Here is a 19,685-nt window from a genome sequence, read left to right on the forward strand (position 1 = left end):
CAAGCTATACTGCAAAGAAGTAAATAAGGAGTAGAAGATGAGGAAGCCAGCCGATATTGGAAAAGAAGCAAGGAATCCCAGAAAAGCAGGTAAGTGAGGCTAGGTGAAGATTGTTAACAGCACAGTGGGTGAGAGAGAATCTACGAGTCTACTCTTGGGTCCTGGAAGATTCCTATCTCCCTTACTGACAAGGGACAGGCTCCCTCACCTACTGCTTTCTATGAGTCTAAATTCTCTGTCCCCTCAAGGCCTAGCTAAACCAAACCTAAACAGTCTACCATCTTACAGCTCATCCAAGGTTCCTACCATGATGATAATAACTCATTACAGAGTCAAGATGAGCTCCCAATGTCAGACAGACCTGGATTCAAATATCAGTCCTCCCATAACCAGCTATGTTACTTTGAGTAAGTTACTTAATTTCTCCATGTATGAGTTGCCTTAAAACTAACACAGATTCATTCAATCATCTATTAAGATTAGCTGTGTGCAAGTTCCTGGACTTAATGTTAATTTTTCTCACTACTTGTGAGGTAGACTATACTGAGATCCTCTAGATAGTTCAATATCAGGTCCATATATAACAATTTTTTGGCAAGAATTTTAGCTAAATTTCTAAAATTCCTTAAATCTCAGTGTTACCATTATAATCATAACAAGAAACATAATGACAGAAAAACAGGAAGATTCAGGCAAAATTCTCCCATTAGGAATACTGAAGACACTTGCCTCATAACACATATACACAGAAAAAAGAACTATGGAAAAATTGTATGTTATCATCACTTTCTTGAGTTCAAAAGGCTTTCGATTCTCCATGAGCTTTGGTCCTAGAGAAGTGACAAAATAGACATAGAGTCCCAGGATGATCGTTTGTGGCAGAGGTGAGGACATGAGGAACCAGTCTTCAACTCTTGGATCTAAAAACAAAAAGTAAGTGCACATCCATTTAGCCAAGAAATAACTGACAGCAACCAGCATTTCTTTAAGCAAGCACCTAGATCCTAATGTTGACAGCAGACTATTCAGTCAATGATCTACTATCTTTGGGAAGGATAAAGGGAAATCACCATGGTCAGTGATGGGGCTAGGAAGAGTGGGACTCTTATCACCACAGGCCTCAAAGGACACAGGGACGTAGCGGTTACTAGAACCCAGGAGTCAAATGGAGAAGCCCTCTTGGAGAGGAACTGTGACCTTCTGTGGAGGGACTGGGCCAGCACAAGGCAATTCTGGAAGTAAATGGCTGGGTAATCAATATCTCAGTACCACCCCCCACTCTCTCTCCAATCTCCTATGACTCTCCATTGGCTGAACCCAATCAGAAACCAGAGGGTAGGGGAGAAAGCCCACAGTTACAGTCTATATTGGTCATTCCCCAGGGTCTGGCACAGGGTGCAGAATGGATCTGGGGAACAGAAGACACCTAGCAAAGTTCCACCACGCATCTATAACCACCAGTAACATTTTAGAGTTTCTCTATCCAGATATTCTTTTATATAAAAAATATGTCTGTGTTTGCTTTCCCCCAAGGAAACTAGGACATTTCCATATATACTGTGTCACAGAATCATAGAACTGAAAGGGACCATAGCATCATCTACCTAAAGTATGGGTTCTAGGTGTCCAAAATAGGCTAATCAACGTGAGCACAACAAAACAATAACAACAACAAAAAACTGAATTAGCCTCACAACCATGTAAAAAGAAATTCACTGGTCACTGCTCATTCCAATTATATCAATTAAAAATTGCAACTCAAGATAAAATGTGACTTGGAAATGAAAAGTACAGAATAGGGTATATAGTCAATAATGCTGTAATAATACTGTATGGTGACACTTATCATGGTGAGTGTTGAGTAATGTATAGAATTGCTAAAACAATATCTTGTACCCCTAAAGCTAATATAATACTGTATGTTAATTATTCTTCAATAATGAATTCTTTAAAAAAGTATTTGAGAAAAAAATATATATGCCAAATAAACAGGGGACTTGCAAATATAATGGGTATTCCTGAACAGAAGTAAAATAGAAGAGAAAAACAGAAAAATATTCAAATAGATCATAAAATTTTTTTCTGAAAAATGAAAATCAAAACTAAATCTTTATATCAAAGTACTTATCATGTATCAGGAAGTAAATACTAATGAATAAGCAAATCTAGCTGTATGTAGGTAAAATTCTTGTATTGCAAAGATAAACAAAAATTCTATAAGCATGATGAAAGAAGCAACAAATCTCAAAATGGAAAAATGTCAGACTTATCCCAGAAGACTCTTAAGACCACTTGACCACAAAAAAAGGATCCATGTGTATAGAGACTTATAGAAAAATTGATGTAATCTAAGTATTCTTAATATACTTAGAATGTTGTTCAAGTAGAAAAGGAAAAAAGATAAAGTCGAAATTGTTATTATTATTTCTGACATGGGCTATTATTAAGGATAAATCATTTGAATAATTATTTTAATGCCTTAAATATTAAAAAATGATGAAACTAGCAGTTAAAAATACTCTTATGAGATACTTGGAAAATATGAATACTGGTTAAATTCTTGATGATGATGTTTTATTATGGTGTGATTATAATATTATGGCTATGTTTTAATGTCTGAAATATTTTTTAAAGATTTATTTATTTGAGAGAGACAGAGAGTGAGCGAGCACGAGCGGGGAGAGGCAGAGGGAGAGAGAATCTGAAGCAGACTTCGTGCTGAGCGTGTGGAGCCCCACACGGGGCTCGATCTCATGAGCCTGACATAATGACCTGGGCCAAAACCAAGAGTCGGATGCTCAACCGACTGTGCCACCCCTGAAAATATTATTAAAATAAAGAATGACACAATAAAAAAACAAGATATGATTAATTCTATAATCTTAAGTAGTTCAGGTGTAATTTTACTAAATTGTCTCCTGAAACCAGAGCATTACAAAGGAAGACAAGTATGAACAGGTTTCTAAGTATATCTGACTGAAAACTGAGCCTTGACTAACCTTATGTTGCTAAACACCATCACTTTTGTCGATTGGAAAAGAAGGGTGGGAAGAATACAGCCCTTGCTCATTTAAACTGCTAATGGTGTAGCCAATTACCAAAACACTCTGAATACCCCTCAAGTCTGACTTCCTACCCAGTGCAAAAATTTCTTCAACAGACTTCATGGTTGAGGACTCACTTGGCCTCAATTTTATTGCTGCAGAGCTCATATCTGATACTCGGGTATACTAAGGCATGGCTTTAGCTATGAAAGATGATGTATTCTATATACAGATCGGTTTCCATCAAAATACCAAGAGATGTCCTATCCTTTTTTTAAATTTTAATGTAATTTATTTAATTTTTTAAATTTTATTATGTTATGTTAATCACCATACATCATAAGTTTTTGATGTAGTGGTCCATGATTCATTATTTGCGTATAACACCCAGTGTTCCATTCAATACCTGCCCTCTTTAATAGCCATCACTAGGCTAACCCATCCCCCCACTCCCCTCCCCTCTAGAACCCTCAGTTTGCTTCTCAGAGTCCATAATCTCTCATGGTTCGTCTCCCCCTCCAATTTCCTCCCCTTCATTTTTCCCTTCCTACTTTTTTTTTTTTTTAACATATAAGGTATTATTTGTTGCAGATCTTGAAAAAATAAATAAAAAAGCCAAAAGTCAGCTCTAAAACAGACCCCAAGATATTTAGGAATTTAATATATGATAAAGGAAGACCCATAAACAAGCAAGGAAAGGAGAGATTATTCAACAAATGTTGATAGGAAAAATGAATATTTGGAAGAAAAATGAGCATGTTCCTTACCTCATATCCTATACAAGCTTGGCCCAATCTATACAGTGGAAGCAAGACATTTAAAATTTGTCCACAGAAAAAGTAGGGTGAGACTAATGAGAATGCTAAACAAGCAAACTGTTTTTCTGCAGGATTTTCGTGCTTCGTGTTCATTGTGAATTGCCAAGATGAGAATGGTGGTATGCAACATTCCTCAAACTTATTTGGCCATTCCTCAGACTGATATTGTGTAGAATACACTGTGGAACAGAGTTTGGGAAAGAGCTCTCTGCTGAAACAAATCTTTAAGTTAAGCCATTAAAAATTAGGTAGTGATAGGGGATTCAGAGTATACTTATTACGAGCACTGAGTAATGTATAGAATTGTTGAGTCACTATATTGTACACCTGACGCTAATATAACACTATATGTTAATTATACTGGAATTAACATTTAAAAATCAGGTAGTGATGAAGATAAATAGGATCTGATCATTTTGAGATACAGTAAGGAGGCAGAGAACATAAAATTTTGTAAATGCTTAAACACAGAGAATGAGGAACAGGTGGAAGTTAAGGAAAAACTGAGATTTTTGTTTAGATAATTGTACTATCACTGAGACTAGGAATGCAGGATATGGAGCAACACTGGTCAGGGAGAGATGGCTTAGGTTTTCAAACATCTTACATTGGGCCTACGTCTAAAACATGTCTATGGAGACCCCTCTAGCCACCTGGAGATTTGAAAGCGGAAGTAGGAGAGAGATCTGGGCCAGATATGTACTATTTGGGATCTTTATCACATGAAAGGTGAACAACAGAGCCAGGAAAGTGGCTTAGGAAAGTGGGCAGAGTAGGGAGAGTAAGTGGTTTAAGTCAGAATCTTGAGGACTCAATCTTCGCAGGAGGGATGGTAGATGAGAAAACTGTTAAAAAAAAAAAAAAATACCAAGGAGTGGCCGGAGAGAGAGAAGGAAAACCACAGAAGTGAGCCATCCTGAGGTTAAGGGAAGAGTGAATCTTTGGAAGGAGTCAAAGGATAAAATGAGGCAGAGAGAGAAAGACAGTGACACTGGCTTTAACAAAAGGAAGTCACTGATGCTCTTAGCAGGAACAATTTTAGTCAAGTATCCTGCACAAGATAGAAATTCAACAGAAGTCTGCTGACAGATATTTATAAAAACACAAAGTTCTCAAAATTAATTTTTCTCCTCGTATTAAGATTGTCACAGCTTGAAATCAGAACAAGTTTCGAAATCAGCGATCCAGGTACACAGCACTGAAATTTTTTATTGCTTCTATTAGGTACCCTCCTTCCCTTCCACACGTTCCCCAGGACATCTGGGCGCCATGTGCAGTTTCAATGGCCACAAGGTGCACTAGCCACGGGCCGGTAACTCACCAGGGAAGTCACAGGAAATAAAAGTTGCCACACAAATGGGGACTAAGGGATAGAATCAGAACTGCTCCAACTTTGCTGAATTTCTTCTATCAGTGGGTAATCCGAAGTTTGAATATAGGAACATCATAAGCCATATGAATATGTCTAGTTTCTACCTCCAATGAAATAAGGACTTTCAGCCAGTACCAAAGAAGACCCCTGGTATGATGTTAATTAACATGGTTACCTTTGGATGGTGATCGCATGGATGATTTTAATTTTTTTCTTCTTCTCTTTAAGCAATTTAAAATGTTTCTGTTCTTAACAGACATCATGCGTATGACTGAAAACTAGGGGGGTTTTTCTGTGTGTCCTTAAAGGAATTCCTGAATTAAAGAAATATTTTATTTTATTCTTTTATTGACTCAGCAGGGGGAAAAGTATCAAATGACATCATCTTTCTGTTCTTCCTCTGGTAGCAGTAGAAAGAAAACAAGCCAGGAAAAGCATGCTGGGTTGGCTCAGGAAGCAGAAAAAAAATAACTTTAAAATAAATAATTTTTTCCCGTAATTTAATATTTTAAGCATACACCTTCTTTTAAAATCCTACATGTGACTTCTGAGTTCTATAAATTTGAAAATATCACTGTATCTTTTGGGAAAAGCTGGCTAATTTCATGTTATTCTCATAAAACAGTACATCAGGTTTGTTTGTTTGTTTTTAAATCCTATTTTAGCAAAGCTTTGCAATCAGCCAGCCTGGGTTCTGATCCTGGCTCTCCCACTGACTCAAGGGATCTGGGGCCACTGACTTTCACTTCTCTGTGCTTAGTTTCCCCATCTGTGAATTGGGCATAAAGCAGCATGTATCTCATAGGGGATTTAATGAATTACCATATGTAAAGAGCCCAGCACAACCTAAGGGCTCAGTAATTATGCATTGCTACTATTACAGCAGATGTGAATTCTGTCAGCATAGTAGAATCAACTCTGCAGTATTTAAAAATCAAATGGTCCAAAAATGACCCTGTTCTAACTGCATCAGAATTCTAGGGCATGGGTCCCAGGTATCCATAAATGCTGAGGTAACCACAATGAGCTGTCAGAGTTAAGAACCCAGGGTTCAGTGCTTCCCTCACCTACACTGGGGGCCTCAGTATCCCTCACTAGGTGCTCTGTAGTTGTCTCTTATGTGTTTTCCCTACCCTGATCCAATCTGCTACATCTTGTCTTCCACACAACTTCCAAATTCACTTTCTAAAAGTATAGCTCTGCCCAGATTATTCCTCTGCTTACATCAGCTCTCCCTAATGAGCAAATGAAATTCTGAGTCTTTAATAGGATGTTCATGACTCCGGCTATTGTTAATGAATGACAACTGTTCATGTTGCCTGCCTTCTTGCTCAGTAACAGTTATACCTTTCTGAATAGAGAGTCTACTTCCATGTGAGGTAGGGGGCTCCCCCTGACAAGCTGTCTACAACTCAGGTATAGATGGTGACTTGATCAGGCAAGTTATAGGAGGGCCTGCTCAATGACATTTAAAGTCTGTGATCAGACTACATTTAAAGTCTGTGATAAAGACTCACTCTGGGATGCCACAGATTACAAAAGATTCGGGGTGAGCTCTGTTTTTCCCAGACACAACAGGCTGAGGAAAGAGGGTTTCATGTACCTTCTATTTGGCATCAGGGTTGGGTTTAAGTGTCATGAGTCGAGCCAAGATGAAATAAGAGGATGGGGAGGCAGGTTGTCTGAAGTCCATACCCCAGTCATTACCGAAGTTCTGACTTATTGCTAGCCTAATAATTCTTTTCTAAGAGTGTTCCAGAGAGAGTACAGGGAAAGTAGAAGAGCCACAAACATAGAATTTTAATGAGTTTTTCCATCAACTACTTGTAAGAGGGTGTTCTCTTCTTAAGTAGCATATACTAGCTCAAGTACACCCTTTAAAATTCAATGCACCAACAAGATAAAGGCACTGGAAGGAAAAGCAAACATGTACCTCCAGCACTTTGTGAAGTACTAAAGGTTCAGAATGGCAGCAACCCGACTCATACTCCATTTTCTTGTAAAAAGATCATAACTAGGTTTGAAAAGTTATTATTACTGACCAAACACAAGGAAAGTTGCTTTTAAAACATTAACAAGTTTCCATTTCTCTACAGTCCAAAATGCTACTAGAGCACGACTTCAAAATTTGACATCTCATATCCAGGAGTCATAATAAATCCTCTTATATAGCTTAGGTGTTAATTAAACCATATTTAAATCTGTAGCTGTGGAATTTTCCACATGAAATAATTATGTATCACCACTACTTCTTTAGCAATCAAGAAACCAATAAATAAGAGTAGGCTCCCCGAATGCTACTCAGGAATAGGGCCAAAGCCAAGAATACACTTGAAATTCTTGGCCCTTGATCATGGGTTCAGACCCTCCAGGGTAAGCAAAATTAAACTGGACTAAGATGGCCAGGAGTGATTTCTAATGGCTCTCCGAGATCAATACCACACTAAGCAGAAGCAAAAAAAAAACCTCTCCTATTATACCTGGTAGTGCTGTCACAAAGTTGTAAATCTAACACAAAATATTTTAACTCTCTAGGCCCCGATTTAAAAAAAAATTATATATATATGAATAGACATTTTTAAAAAGCATATGCTATGTTAAAAGTATTTTCAGATGACAGTACTCTTTCCATCATCTGTAACAACTACCACCATCTGTGCTGGATTACTTCCTAAGTCACAGAGCACTTTCATGCATATTGGTACCATCCTCACCTCTGTTTTGCTGAAAAAGAATGCCTTTTTAACACAGACAGTAATTAGTTCAAGACCACCTAGCCAGTCCATCGAAATGGTCTTACTGAAATCTAGGTCTTCTCATTATACATCCCCATACCCTCTCCCCTCTCTCATGACTTCAAATTAGCATAACAGAGATGTAGCAATGCCTGCCCCTCTCTCTCACTTTCCCTGTACTGTTTGCAAAGCTGTTCCAGGCGCTCCCTCTGTCTCTCCCTAACCACCTCCAGCCCTTCATCATTCCTTTTTCTGACCTAATATTGCTCAGCTTTTCAATATAAGTATTCCTAATAAAAAGCAGAGAGTCATTACATGGATAATAGTGGAAGTAGAAATCAGAAGTTGTTCATTTAAAAACATGCTATACTTCCAGCTCTATACAGATATTAATCATCATCTAAATCAATTTGGCTCTTGAGTTAGGATACTGATTATCTGCCTCTCTTGAGTTCCTGCATTTGGTATAGTGAATAGCAAGGGACTTGTGCTTCCAAACGGGTCCATTTCAAAACATGCAACCAGATCTACTTGGCTCCCAAGTTCAAATCATGACATTTCAGGTAGCAAGGCATACCTCTACTTAGAAAAGCAATTAAAATATTAATATTTTTAAAAATACAAAAAAGTGAAAGCCATTAAAACAAGACAAACAGTATTTAAATTAAATACTGTATTTATGAGAACTACTGTAAACCTTCAGAGGGCAGACCTCTAGAGAAATCTACTTGTTCTCAGAATCATTACATAAGTTGAAAAACTAAGAAAAAAAGGAAGAAACATGGAAACAGTCATTCTCCATTTCCCTACCAGATAGAAGCTTCATTATTTACGGGCTACTAAAAAAACCCTCGGTGCTCTTCCAGGGCAAATCTTTTGGGACATTTTTTAGTGAAATAAAATTGGTCTTTAGCAGTCTCCTGAGAAAGACGGCAACCATGACACAGTGTATCTTTGCTGATATCTGCATAAATTGGAAAATAATTCCAGTTGTGTTAAATGCCAAGAGATAGCACTTTTTCTTCCTGAATTTGGAGGACACGTGATTTCTGGTTGATAGGGAAGAGCTAAGCTGATGTCGTGATGCTGATGAATATGTGTAAAACAATTCAAATGCGAAATACCAGAAATCTAATCAAAATCAGGAAACATAGGTTCTAATCTTTCCTGCCAACAACTAGCCACATTCTGAACAAGGTCACATGTCTGAGCCTCAGTCTTTAATTCTAAAATGAGGAGTTAGCTTTGATGATACCACCTTTGATGAGGTCTGCCTCAGCTCTACAACACTCTGACTCCTTGTTTATTTAAAAATTGTTTTACCTTTGTCATATATATAGGGGTGCCTGGGTGGCTCAGTCAGTTAAGCGTCTGCCTTCGGCTCAGGTCATGATCCCAGAGTCCCGGGATTGAGCCCTGGATTGGATTCCCTGCTCAGCAGCGAGTCTGCTTCTCCTTCTGCCCCCACCCCACTAGTGTTCTGTCTTACTCTCTGTCTCTCTCACAAATAAATAAAATCGTTAAAAAAAATTGTTTTACCTTTCTCATATATATATATGGGGGGAGGGGCAGAGGGAGAGGGAGGGAGAATCTTAAGCTGGCTCCGCGGGGAGCCTGGCACAGAGCCCAATGAAGGGCTAAATCTCACGACCCTGAGATCATGACCTGAGCTGAAATCAAGAGTTGGATGCTTAACCAACTGAGCCACCCAGGAGTCCCATCTTTGTTACATTTTTAAAATGTTCTGTGATGGTTATAAAAGCAACACACATTTGAGTGGTATTAAAAATATATATAGATAAGTAAATAGAAATTACCCATAATCCAATCACACAGAGACAATGGCTCTCACAAAAGTAATGTATGTGGTGTTTTACAACCTGTTTTTCATTTAATGTATTTAAACTTGATTTGGCATTAAATGTTCCTAGAATAGTGATTTTTTTTTTAATGGTTACAGCAAGAAGGCAGACATTTCAGAATTACTTAGGGATGCCCTATGCAACGCTCCCTTTCTGATACACCCCTGAGGGTGCAGCCCCTCCCATTCAAGAATCAACAGTGTTGGCATTAACTGCTATTTCCCTTAGGAGCATTAGGGCAGAAGCAAGCCTAAGAGCACTGTGCCTCCAAAAATCACTTTTAATGACTGCTGAGTTGGAATGTACCATCATCTATTAACCAATTTCCTTCACTGGATATTAAAGCTATTTTCATTATTATAAACATCATAATAAACATCTGTGTAGCTCTATCTTTGTACATATTTGTAATGAGAACTTTGATACTTCCCCATTGTTAACTAGTAATAAAAATTAAATTTGAGGTGTCTATGAGGGAGTGTTAACTTGCAGTCTCTCATTCTGTTTCAGTGAAATTCTATTAAATATTGGAATCGGACATAAAAAGAAAAGATGTGCCTTAAGTAGGAAGTTTGGTTACTTACCAGCATCTTTGATCCAATTATCATAAAGACGCACGGTTCTTGATGTAAGATCACTGAAAACCATTTTCCACAGGATTTACTGGCTCTTACAATGGGTTCTTCAGTACAAGAAAAAAAGAAATGAGTTTATGATCTATAAATGCAAATAAAGCCAAGTTCTAATAAAACAATATGATAAATGCTAAATATTTAATAGGAATACTTGGCAAAACAACAGACCTGTACTAAGGGTAAATGCATTAGTGAACCACATTAAACCCTGATACAGTGGCAAACATTTAAGATTTTTCATCATTATAAGAACAATGCTTACTTTGCTGAAAAGGGCTAACATTCTATGTGCAAGATATAAAAGGAGTAAATGATTCTAAGAATGTTCATAAGTGCATCTCCTTTTTATAGCAACAATGCAGATCAGGAAAGGACTACTTTCGATGGCAATTCTGAAATAAAAACCCAGTAGAAGAAAAGTCAAGAAGATATACAAACATTCAGAGAAGCTACTCTGAACCAGGACTTATAGCTGATCTTCAGGCATAACAAGGTCTTCTGTACGCAAGTCTTTACAATTTAAGTGGAATACAGGTAGAAAGAGGGAAGGAAAGAAGATCTACAATAGCCAGGGAAAAGTTGCCTCATTTATCTGGACAGATAGGTAAGAATAGTTGGAAAAAGAAGTCTTCTGAAAAAAAAAAAAAACTAGTGAAAGGACACGAGCTCTATTATATATTAAAAGATAATCTAAATCTTTAATAATTAAAACAATGTGACACTGACACATGAAGAAGCAAACCAATGGAATACAGCAAAACATCCAGAAATACATCAAATACAGTTAGGAACTTAGAACTGTATTTTGTAGATTCTCAGATGTACAGTCTCCCACATTTTAACATCTCTGAAATCAGCATACGTCTTATAAATGTATGGCGTCCCACAAAATGAACAGTGTATTTGATCCAAAGTCATAGAGTGGGAAGATGAAATAGCTCTGGAGATGGATGGTGGTGATGGTTGCACAACAATGTAAGTGTACTTAATGTCACTGAACTTCACACTTAAAAATGGTTAAAATGGTAAATTTTACATTATATAGGTTTTATCACAAAAAAGAAATCCTTTAAGCCTGCAACAGGAAAATTCAAACTTTCTTCTAGCATTCTAAAAGTCATTTTAGAATATAAACATATATGTATATTTAGAATATAAAATATTTATTTTTAAGACATATAGTATATGATAAAGGTGGCATCTCAAACCAGTGGGCACTGAATTACCAGCAGTTCTTCAAAAAATGGTGTGATACAACTAAACAGCCACCTGGGAAAAAGAAGTTGGATCCAAACATTATACTATAAACCACGATAAACTCCAAGTAGATCAAAAATTTAAATAAGAAAAACAGAAAAAAAGAAAAGAAAAACAGAACCATCAAAGTACTAGATGACAACAGAGAGAACACTTTTCTAGCCTTGTAATGGGAAAGGACTTTCTAACTTTGACTTAAAATACAAAAGATGTAAGAGAAGACTAACAAATGTAACCACATGAAAATCAAGAGGAAAAAATTAAAAAGTAAAAAATGACATACAGGAAAAAATATGTTCAATTCATACCACAGACAAATGCTACTCTCCTTAATATATAGAGTTCTAAGAAATTGATAAGAAGACCTATAAGCCATGAAAAGCATGGGCAAATTTCATAGGAAAGGAAATACGAATGGCTCTTAAACATATGAAAAGTTGCTTACCTTTAATCATAGTAAGAAATTTACAATATTTTATTGCAGTGGATGGGCTAAAGTCCAAACATTTTTATCAGTCCAATTGGCCTAAATCCAAAAACGTGTTGAGAAGACTGTGGCAAACTCATACATTGCTGGTGGGAGTGCAAATGATCATAACCCTTAGTAATGCCAATTTGGCACTATTAGGAGAAAGTATAAATGCATATTTTTTAACCTAGCGATGTTACTCTTAGAAACTCATCCTAGGGGCGCCTGGGTGGCTCAGTCGTTAAGCGGCTGCCTTCGGCTCAGGTCATGATCCCAGGGTCCTGGGTTCAAGCCCCGCATCGGGCTCCCCGCTCCGCGGGAAGCCTGCTTCTCCCTCTCCCACTCCCCCTGCTTATGTTCCCTGTCTCTCTCTGTCAAATAAATAAATAAAATCTTTAAAAAAAAAAAAAAAAAAAAAAAAAAAGAAACTCATCCTATAGATACACATGTACATATGCAGAATGACATATTCAAGGTCATTCATTGCATCAGTTAGTAACAGCAAAAGACTGGAAACAAGCCAAATGTCTAATAAAAGTGGACTGGTTAATAAATGATAATACATCTAAACCATGAAATATTATGCTATTTTAAGTAAGAATGAGGAAGTTCTCCATGTGCTGATATGGAAAGGTATCCAAGATAAATCTCTATGTGAAAAAAGCAAAGGAAATTACATAATTTTAAAATGACTTTTATATAAAAAAGGAGGGAAGGAATGAGAATATAAATTTGCATTTACGTATATTAGCACAAAACAAATTCTGAAAAGATATCCATGGGTAAGGGAATGAGGTACAAAATGGGCTGAAGGGGTAGAAGGCAGACCTCATACTGTTTGGTTTTTAACTCATGTGAATATATTATCTATCCAAAAATAAAGAATTAAAATATTTCAAAGAAAAAAAAAAAAGAATAGATCAGCAGCACCTTTGCTGGAATATTCCTACTTAAACATCCATACACAAATGCACATACACACAAAAGAGAGATTTTTATCTTAATTCCTCAAGGGTCCATCCCCTCCAGAGGATGTCTTCAAGTTCAGGGAAGTATCTCAGCATGGCTTTGGTATATCTTATGTCCTCAGGCTGAGTTCAGACTCAAGATTGGCTGTGGTGAAGCCAGGGTCTTACTCGAGTCAGCCTGGGCTCTTGCTTCCCTATGGATCCTTTCTACAAAGAAGGTGTGATGTAGGTCCAGGAGTAGGGCCTCTAGGGTCACAAAGGCCTTGGTTTGAATCTCACCATTTAACAGCTGTATGACCCTGAGCAAAATGAAAGCTCAATTTCCTAATCTGTAAAATGGTGATTCTACAACCTACCAAGATAAGATAAAGTAACTCAGAGTTGTTTTGAGGACCACGTGAGATAATATATACTTGTGAAATTTAAAGCACAGAATTCGATAAAGAATGAACATTTAATCAAAGTCAGACATCATCACTTGCAGAGATAAACTGTGCCAATTTTATCAGAAAGTATCTGGACAAACTCATTATCTAGTAGAGCTGAATGGCATTTTATGCAACAAATCTAGAGAAAACTCTACTACTTTTATTTTAAGAACTGGAATGTCAGATTATACATGATTCTTTCCTTGATGTTTTCCAACTATTTTGGTGTGGGTGCCTTTTTGAAATTTTTTATTTATTTAATTTTTTTAAAAGATTTATTTTAGAGAAAGAGAGAGAGTGAGCGAGCGAGCAGGAGGGGCAGAGGAAGCGGGAGAGAGAATCTCAAACAACCCTCACACCCAATGCAGAACCCGATGTGGAGGTCAATCTCACCACCCTGAGATCACGACCTGAGCCGAAACCAAGAATCGGACGCCTAACTGACTGCACCACCCAAGTGCCCTGGTATAAGTGTTTAGACCATACTAAAAGCTACTTCTGTGCACCTTAACCACAGATAAAACAGACCTCAAGCCATTATTCTTATAATTAAACTCCCAAAATAATGCTGTTTAAATTACTCCAAACCAGGGGCACCTAGGTGGCTCAGTCGTTAAGCGTCTGCCTTCGGCTCAGGTCATGATCCCGAGGTCCTGGGATGGAGCCCCGCATCGGGCTCCCTGCTCCATGGGAAGCCTGCTTCTCCCTCTCCCACTCCCCCTGCTTGTGTTCCCTCTTTTACTGTGTCTCCCTCTCTCTCTGTCAAATGAATGAATAAAATCTTTAAAAAAAAATAAAAAATAAAAAATAAATAAATTACTCCAAACTGGAGTAAAAGATTCTAATTGTACATGGTATATGGTGAGGTTACATTTCAAAGTATTATTCTGTTTTCTGCGCAATTCCCTCCTCTTCTTTTTCCCCCCACTCATTCCACACAGGACATTTTCCTCTCCCTAAACTCCCAAAAGCACAAAAATTCAAGAAGCCACAGTCTAATGCAGGTCAGAAATATTCACGGGCAGTAAACAGAGCTGGTTTCTCTAATCCCAAACACTACACAAGTCTGAAATGAAGGGAGAAGCGAAAGGCAGTCAGAGGAGCAGCTCATGCTGGATGAGAAGCAGGAGCAGATGTTCTCCAGGGAGGTGAGAGATGGAGCACTGGCGAGGTAGGAAAGGGATCCATTAGCCCAAGTTCCTGGAGTGTGGACTCTCTCATTGATCCTTTACTTTTATATAAACTGACATCCAACAGTCCTTAACACTTTGTGGGCCCACCAGAAGAGAAGGAGTGTGCATCGTGTGCATCATTGTGTGGGGATGGGGCATGAAAAGAAAACCTGATCCTTTAACTTTGTTGGAAGTGACAGAGCACAGCTGAGAATTTTCTAGGCTGGACAGTACTGGACTGGATGCCAATATGACATTGTAGGGGTTGGTCTAGAAAACTGTTAACAACTGAATTTGGGGCAGCCTGCGTTGTCCTGCAAAAGATAGCACTTAGACTAGAGTCAGGCATCTCGTTGACCCCTAACTACAATATGATTTAACATGGACACTTGACTGCTAGACAGTGGTACACAGAGATGAGAAGAAACTTACTCCATGTGGTGAAGGTACAGAGATATCTTCTAGCTAACAGCAGAACTGGGGCCTTGATGACCAATTTAAAATGCTTAATAACATAAAATTTCAGGGCTAGTGATGCCACAAAAATCAGGGTTCTCCTGTAGGTGAAGCAGACTTAAAACTCAAAAACGGTAGACAAATGACCACACTTCCATCAAGGGAAGAGACAAGGGAGGCACTGGAGGGGTCCACCTCCAAGGGCCTCAAAACTATGTAGCAGTCAACAGGAGCTTATTGATGGAGGACTGGTACTAGAATTCTACTACGTACAACTGACCCATGAATTCTCCTTGTTTTTGACAGCATCACATGGTGACTGGGTCATTTGGTAAAGAAAAGGCTGAAACTGCCCAGATTAGCACAAGCTGATGGAGAAGGTGTCCCGTACATTAAAGATGTCAAGTTCAAATATGAGAAATGTGCCTGCGGCCAGCAGAAGGCCCTTCCCATGGGCAGCTTCCCTGGAGACTACTCAGCCACAAGTGCAGCATGGATAGAACACCAGAACACAGAGGGTATGCTTGCGGTATCTGATCACTTCATCCATTTGGCTCAAAGTTATCTTAACAGTAATTGCAAGGCAGAACTCATCTGAAAGAACTTCTTGGTGGAATGCACTCAGACAAGGATGGGACCTTAGAATTGCCTGTGATAGGAAGTACCTAGCAGGAGTCTAGAAACCTAAAACCATGGCCCACCATTTCCAGGTTAATCCTCATGTGTAGAGATTTATCTAAATCCTGTAAAATATGTACAGGACACCTTCTCTGGGGGGAAAGGAGTGGTAGAGTCAGCATATGGCTTTCCTAGGGCGTGTGTATGATCCAGGAAAAAGGCCATATGGTTTTCCCTTTCTCTTGGCTGTTTGGAAGGTTTTGGGCTCCCCACTGATCTTTTCTTTGGAAATCAGACATCAGGGACAAAACCCGCAAGAACACATCTGGCTAGCCGCAGATATTGCTGGGGGACACACAAAAGAAGCTACAGGAAGGTACCAGCATAGGGATGGAGGTCTATGGTGGAATGACAACAGCAGTGTAAGAACAAAACAGCTGGCCTTCCTGCGGAAAGCCATACCTGGCCCCATAATTAGGTGGTGGTTTGAAACTTTACCCTTGTACAAAGCAAGGAAGGAGAGAGGGACAGAGCAAATCAGGCTATTCCATAGAAATCATAATTGCTCATCAGAGAACTGATAAGGGAAACGTGTCTTCAAATGCAGACAGTGTTTCAAAGGAGGAGAGCAGAGCCAGCTTGGGAAGCAAAAGGAAAAAGCACTCAATCCTGACTCATTAGAAGAGGACAGGGGAGTTTCAGCAGTGAGTCCAGAACGGGGCACTGGGACCTCAGGCTATTGGGTGGTAAAAGGTCTTCAAGTGAAAAGTGTCAGCCTCTCTCTGAGTAATGACGCTGGAAAACCAGAGAGCTGAGAAGAAAAAACGCTGAGATAAGAAGTAAAAATCTCAGGAAGAATTCAAAGACTGCCAGGGAAACCTCCACCTCGATATTAATCTGCAGGTTTCCTGTGTATTCCCCACCCCGCCTGTTTCCTCCCTGGATCCAGTTTCCCTTTCCACCCCCATCCTCTGTACGTAAGCAGAAAGCAAGCCTCAAAGAGGTTGTGAGTCTGTGGACAGAAGGTTTGGGTGCCTGAGTTTTTCCATCCCAATGGTTTAGTTAGACTGAGGCTGGGGGAAAGGGATCAAAAACTTTTAAGCACATTAACATGTGAGGAATGACTATAAAATTATAATTCATTTGTTTAAACCTGGATTTCTCAACCTTGGTTGTACTGACATTTGGAGACAGACAATTCTTAGTTTGGGAAGCTGTCCTAAGCAATGTAGGATGTTCAGCACCGACCCTGGCCTCTATCCACTAGATGCCAGGAACTCCCCAGTTGAGACAACCAAAAAATTTCGAGAAATTGCCAAATTGCCAATCCCTAGTTTAAACTAAACTACCAACATTTATTCATCCAGATAGGAGTAGTTAGTTCAGAGTCATCATTTTAGCAATTATACATTTATTTCAGTGATGCTGTCATTCAAAAAAAATTTTGAGCTTTTCTTCACAAAATGATTTCAGAGTTTTTCAGAATGTCATTTAAGTGGCTCTAAGGGGAAAAAATCTTTGTCTACTACTTCTAAAAATCAGGTCATAACCAATCATAAGTTAAGAATGATTCTGGGGGGAGCGCCTGGGTGGCTCAGTCGTTAAGCGTTTGCCTTCGGCTCAGGTCATGATCCCTGGATCCTGGGATCGAGCCCTGCATCAGGCTTCCTGCTCAGCGGGGAGTCTGCTTCTCCCTCTCCCTCTGCACCTCCCTCTGCTTGTGCTCTCTGGCTGTATCTCTCTGTCAAGTAAATAAATAAAATCTTAAAAAAAAAAAAAAGAATGATTCTGGGGGTGTCTGGATGGTTCAGTCAGTTAAGTGTCTGACTTTGGCTCAGGATCTCAGGGTCTGAGCCTCGAGTTGAGCTCCCTGCTCAGCAGGGAGTCTGCTTCACCCTCTCCCTCTCCCCCCTCTCTGCACGTCCCCCCAACCCCCCCTCAAATAAATAAATACAATCTTTAAAAAAAAAAAAGAATGATTCTGAAGGTAAATGGATGAAGCTGAGCTCCACCTTGTTGAGTGGGGTGGGAAGCGGGGGCAACAGAGTCGCTTTACTCATAATTTACTATTAACATTTTCAACATGCTTTGTAACATTAAGACAATTAAAAAAAATCCAGAAATGTTTAGTCATAGAAATGTTAGTGGAATAAATGTATAGTAGCCTGAGGTAACTGAGGAAACACTCATTTATATGTATATTCCAGCATATTAGTTTAAATCTTTTTCTCTATCATCTACCGTGAACTCCAATTAAAAGAAAGTGAATTTAGAACCTGAAATAGACTCAGTGAAAAATGATTTCAAATGACAGATTTTCAATGTTGCTAATTACCATACAAGTATGTGTGAATGTACTACAATACACACACACACACACACACACACACACTGCAGAAGCAAAATACATCCCATACAAGATGTCAAACATGTATTTTTGTCTACTACAAATCTGTCATTTAAAAAATATATATGCTTCTTCTTGGGATTTCCTTTATCACTCCCCCCACTTTTTTTGGCCATTTCTATTCCATAGCTAGGTTGTATAAATTGTCTCAGGAATGAAACAGAACAGCAGAAGGCAGAGAAACAGAAAGTTTTATCCCAGCTTAGGAGTTAGGAAAGCTTAGGCACTTTAGCCATACAGAAGAACAGAAGGACATAAACAAGAGATCTGAGAGGAAACATCTGAGGTTTCCATGCCTCCTAGCACAGAAAAGCAAGCTTCAGGACTGATGGAGGAGGAGTTGGAGGGAAAGCAATTAGAGCCGATCTCAAAGAGAAGGGCAAGAAGCCCTGGCAAGATGTCAGGTAGGCTTATGGGAAGAGGGAACAGGAGTGGTCAGGCTCAGTTGCCTGGGTAGAGGGGGAACAGGTGGGTGATGGGGCCTCAGGGTGGTGTAGAGCGTTTCTCTTACTCGGGCATGGAGAGGAGCAGCAGAGACACTTCTGACTATCCTCGATAGACCCGGAAGAACCGCAGAAGAGCTGTAGAAAATGAAGGAGTCATGCAGCTAGCAACAGCAGAGATCTGCGGGGACAAGTGGCCAAAGAGCTGATGCGACCTTGGATGTCTCAGGGGATAGCCATGTAGACAAAGGACATCAAGGACTAAAGGGCTCCTCCTTCCAACTAACTTGATCTTACATAAGCTAGTTTTAACTTGCTGAGGGGGATGGAGTGGAGTAGCCATATTTAGAATTGCTTGAAATAGGTTCCTGCCACCCAAAAGAATAAAGAAACCTTTATTAAAAAAATTAAAATTAAGCTATAAAGAAATACAATTTTGTTCTTACATAGCTGACTTTGTCAGTTGAGGTTTGGAGCCATTTACTTCAGGTATGGAATCAGGTCACTACAATTTTTCCCATTTTCCTATCCCTTATCTCATCGGTTGACAGGCCTGGTTGAAAATCAGAATTACCTGGAGAGAAATCTGGATTCAGTTAGTATATTTGGGGAGATTCTGATGATGGGCCAGGTTTGGGAACCTTTCTCAATGCTGCATAAGCCATTCTCAGACACAACACCCACAACATGAGGAAATGGCATAAAATTCATGACAAAGGATCCAGTTAATGAATGTCACCTGGATATGATAAGACATCTGGGTCAAGAAGGGCAGGAACAGGAGACGCAATCAATACTGGAAAGTTTTCTCTGGTGATGCAAAACATCCCATTAAGAATGTGAAATCTGGTAGACCTTTTAGTCAGCACATACACCCAAGATATAAGGAAACTAACCTCCTATTTTGAGAGTGAAATAAGCTTGAAGTTCCCAAACATTTGGGAAAGGGAAAATCACTGCTACATCTTAGGTCTTGGTAAATCACAGAAAATTAGAATATT

At 38.9% G+C, this 19,685-nt stretch overlaps 1 protein-coding gene across 3 annotated transcripts in view; it reads right to left on the reverse strand.

The window, feature by feature from the left end:
* The window catches only part of ELOVL7 (ELOVL fatty acid elongase 7), a 77,532-nt gene that overhangs the window by 15,518 nt on the left and 42,329 nt on the right, over positions 1 to 19,685 (reverse strand). Inside the window, exons 1-3 of one of the 3 annotated variants that reach the window (XM_021701861.1) lie at positions 10,416 to 10,486; positions 5,410 to 5,548; positions 730 to 920 (exon numbers count right to left, since the gene is read on the reverse strand). In XM_021701861.1, coding sequence (XP_021557536.1) covers positions 730 to 920; positions 5,410 to 5,497 — 279 coding nt within the window. In that variant the 5' untranslated portion in view covers positions 5,498 to 5,548; positions 10,416 to 10,486. Of the gene's footprint in view, positions 1 to 729; positions 921 to 5,409; positions 5,549 to 7,026; positions 7,052 to 10,415; positions 10,514 to 19,685 lie in introns of those variants that run through there. The other 2 variants (XM_021701862.2, XM_044916813.1) reach the window with 2 other exon arrangements.

This window comes from Neomonachus schauinslandi, chromosome 7 (assembly GCF_002201575.2).
Source record: "Neomonachus schauinslandi chromosome 7, ASM220157v2, whole genome shotgun sequence".
In the NCBI taxonomy this organism is placed as follows: domain Eukaryota; kingdom Metazoa; phylum Chordata; class Mammalia; order Carnivora; family Phocidae; genus Neomonachus; species Neomonachus schauinslandi.